A 2,199-nucleotide genomic window follows, 5' to 3' on the forward strand; every position below is an offset into this window, starting at 1 on the left:
ATTTCCTTCTCTGATTTTTGAATAAAGCCATGGAATACTTCGGCGAAACACAAAAAAATAAAGGCTTTTATGTATACTTCACATTATTCAAATTCTATAGCTTAATATGGGATCTCACGTGTGATCACGTGATTTACCTCTTCCCATTCGGGCGGCAATATTTCTGGATAAACAATGTCCAGCATATTATTTTGAAAATAGGGATTTCCGACGTACCGTGTAATACATCACTGAAAAACCCGTGTCAACAAAGCTGCCTCTCGGCAAAGGTTACCAGTTTTGGATTCATGACGCCCCATCTTCAAATGGTATAAATAATATAGTCTTTGCTGAAGTCACACTTATTTGAGAAAGGAGCAAGTCGATGTCATGTTGCATATACGCTCTCCCTGATTTAACCAAACATGACGGGTAAAGGAGAGGTAAGATTTTTCAATTCAATTTCGATTTATTTCAACCATACAATGTACCATAGTAACAATTATAATAACAATAATGATAACAATAGTTATACTACGGCTACTACTACTTCTACTACTACTACTTCTACTACTACTACTACTACTACTACTACTACTACTACTACTACTACTACTACTACTACTAATAATAATAATAATATTAATAATAACAATAATAATAATAATATATGAAGAAGAAAAAGAATGATGATAATGATAATATAATAATTATGATAATATATGAATCATTAAACAATTAATAGGCTATAGTAGTTGAAGTCGTGACTTGCGGCAGGGGTTGAAATAAAACACTCTGACATTACAGTTTCCATAGCATTACATGTATGTAATTTTGAATCGGCTCTTGTGGAGACGTTTAGTATTTACGAAAACATAAATCTATCGATATTTTTATAGAAATATATCGGCATGATGTTCTCCTTGCTTTATTAGTATTGGCCAATATATTCAAACATGAATTCCTATCATTCATTTAAATATGATTCTTTACCACTTTAATTCGTAATTCATGCTTTAGAAGATAAAATTCAAGGTGATTGCATGCGGTGTTAATTTTGTCAATGGTGGTGGTGGTGGTGGTATATACACTGTAAAAAAATATTTGGTAAAATTTAACCAGCACGAGGGTAATTATGTGTCAACCAATTTGGAGAAGTATTTTACCCAATGCGGGAAGCATATTGTCCAGTAAGGTTGAATATAAGCAGCATTTACTTTACAATGGACACATTTTTCATCACACTGAATAAATGAGAATGCCTAATGTTGGTTGGACACATAATTACCGTCATGGAGCATTTATACCCAATATTTTTTTAGAGTTTAGAGTAGTGGCAGCAGCAACAACGACAGCATCAGCTGCAATAGTAGTAGTAGTTATATAAATAGTAGTAGAAGTAGTAGTAGTACAAGTAGTAGTAGTAGTAGTAGTAGAAGTAGTAGTAGTAGAATTAGTAGAAGTAGTAGTAGTAGTAGTAGCAGTAGAAGTTGAAGTAGTAGTAGTAGTAGTAGAAGTAGTAGTAGGAGAAAGAAGAGCAGTAGTAGTAGTAGTAGTAGTAGTAGTAGTAGTAGTAAAGTAGTAATAGTCGTAGCAGCAGTAGTAGCAGTAGTAGTAGTAGAAGTAGTAGTAGTAGTAGTAGTAGTAGTAGTAATCGTAGTAGTTGTAGTAGTCGTAGTAGTATTAGTATTAGTAGTAGTAAGAGTGGTAGTAGTAGTAGTAGTAGTAGTAGTAGTAGTAGCAGTAGTAGTAGAAGAAGTAGAAGTAGCAGTAGTAGTTGTAGTAGTAGTAGTAGCAGTAGTAGAAGAAGAAGTAGCAGCAGCAGCAGTAGTAGTAGTAGTAGCAGAAGCAGCGGCAGCATACAGTCGTGTGGTGGTGGTGGTGGTAGTGGTAGTGGTGTGGAAGAAGAAAAAGTAATTGTACTGTGAGAAGTAGTCGTATAAGCATGTACATTTATATTGCAGCAGCATGCAGTCTATAGTGGTAGCAGAAGTGGTAATGATGCCGTTGTTATTCTGTTGCAGGACATTAACGGTTATGACAACCATGGATACGATGACCACACTGAGATCGGGATGAGACCTATGCCGACAGGACCAGACAACTCGGGTATACCACATCGTTATGTAGAGGAGAACTCGGATCGGATATCCTCAAACCTAGGGAAAAATCGATCCCGGTACAGGATCATGATCTTTCTATTGTTGTTCCTTTTAGCAG

General features: G+C 35.5%; 1 protein-coding gene across 1 annotated transcript in view; it reads left to right on the forward strand.

Annotated features, from left to right (window-relative positions):
• The first annotated feature begins 404 nt into the window (after positions 1 to 404).
• LOC121422592 (transmembrane protease serine 9-like) overlaps positions 405 to 2,199 on the forward strand; it is a 24,503-nt gene continuing 22,708 nt past the window's right edge. Inside the window, exons 1-2 of the mRNA XM_041617741.1 lie at positions 405 to 422; positions 2,004 to 2,088. Of these exons, the coding sequence (XP_041473675.1) occupies positions 405 to 422; positions 2,004 to 2,088 (103 nt within the window). The remainder of the gene's footprint in view (positions 423 to 2,003; positions 2,089 to 2,199) is intronic.

Source organism: Lytechinus variegatus, chromosome 10 (assembly GCF_018143015.1).
Source record: "Lytechinus variegatus isolate NC3 chromosome 10, Lvar_3.0, whole genome shotgun sequence".
Classification (NCBI taxonomy): domain Eukaryota; kingdom Metazoa; phylum Echinodermata; class Echinoidea; order Temnopleuroida; family Toxopneustidae; genus Lytechinus; species Lytechinus variegatus.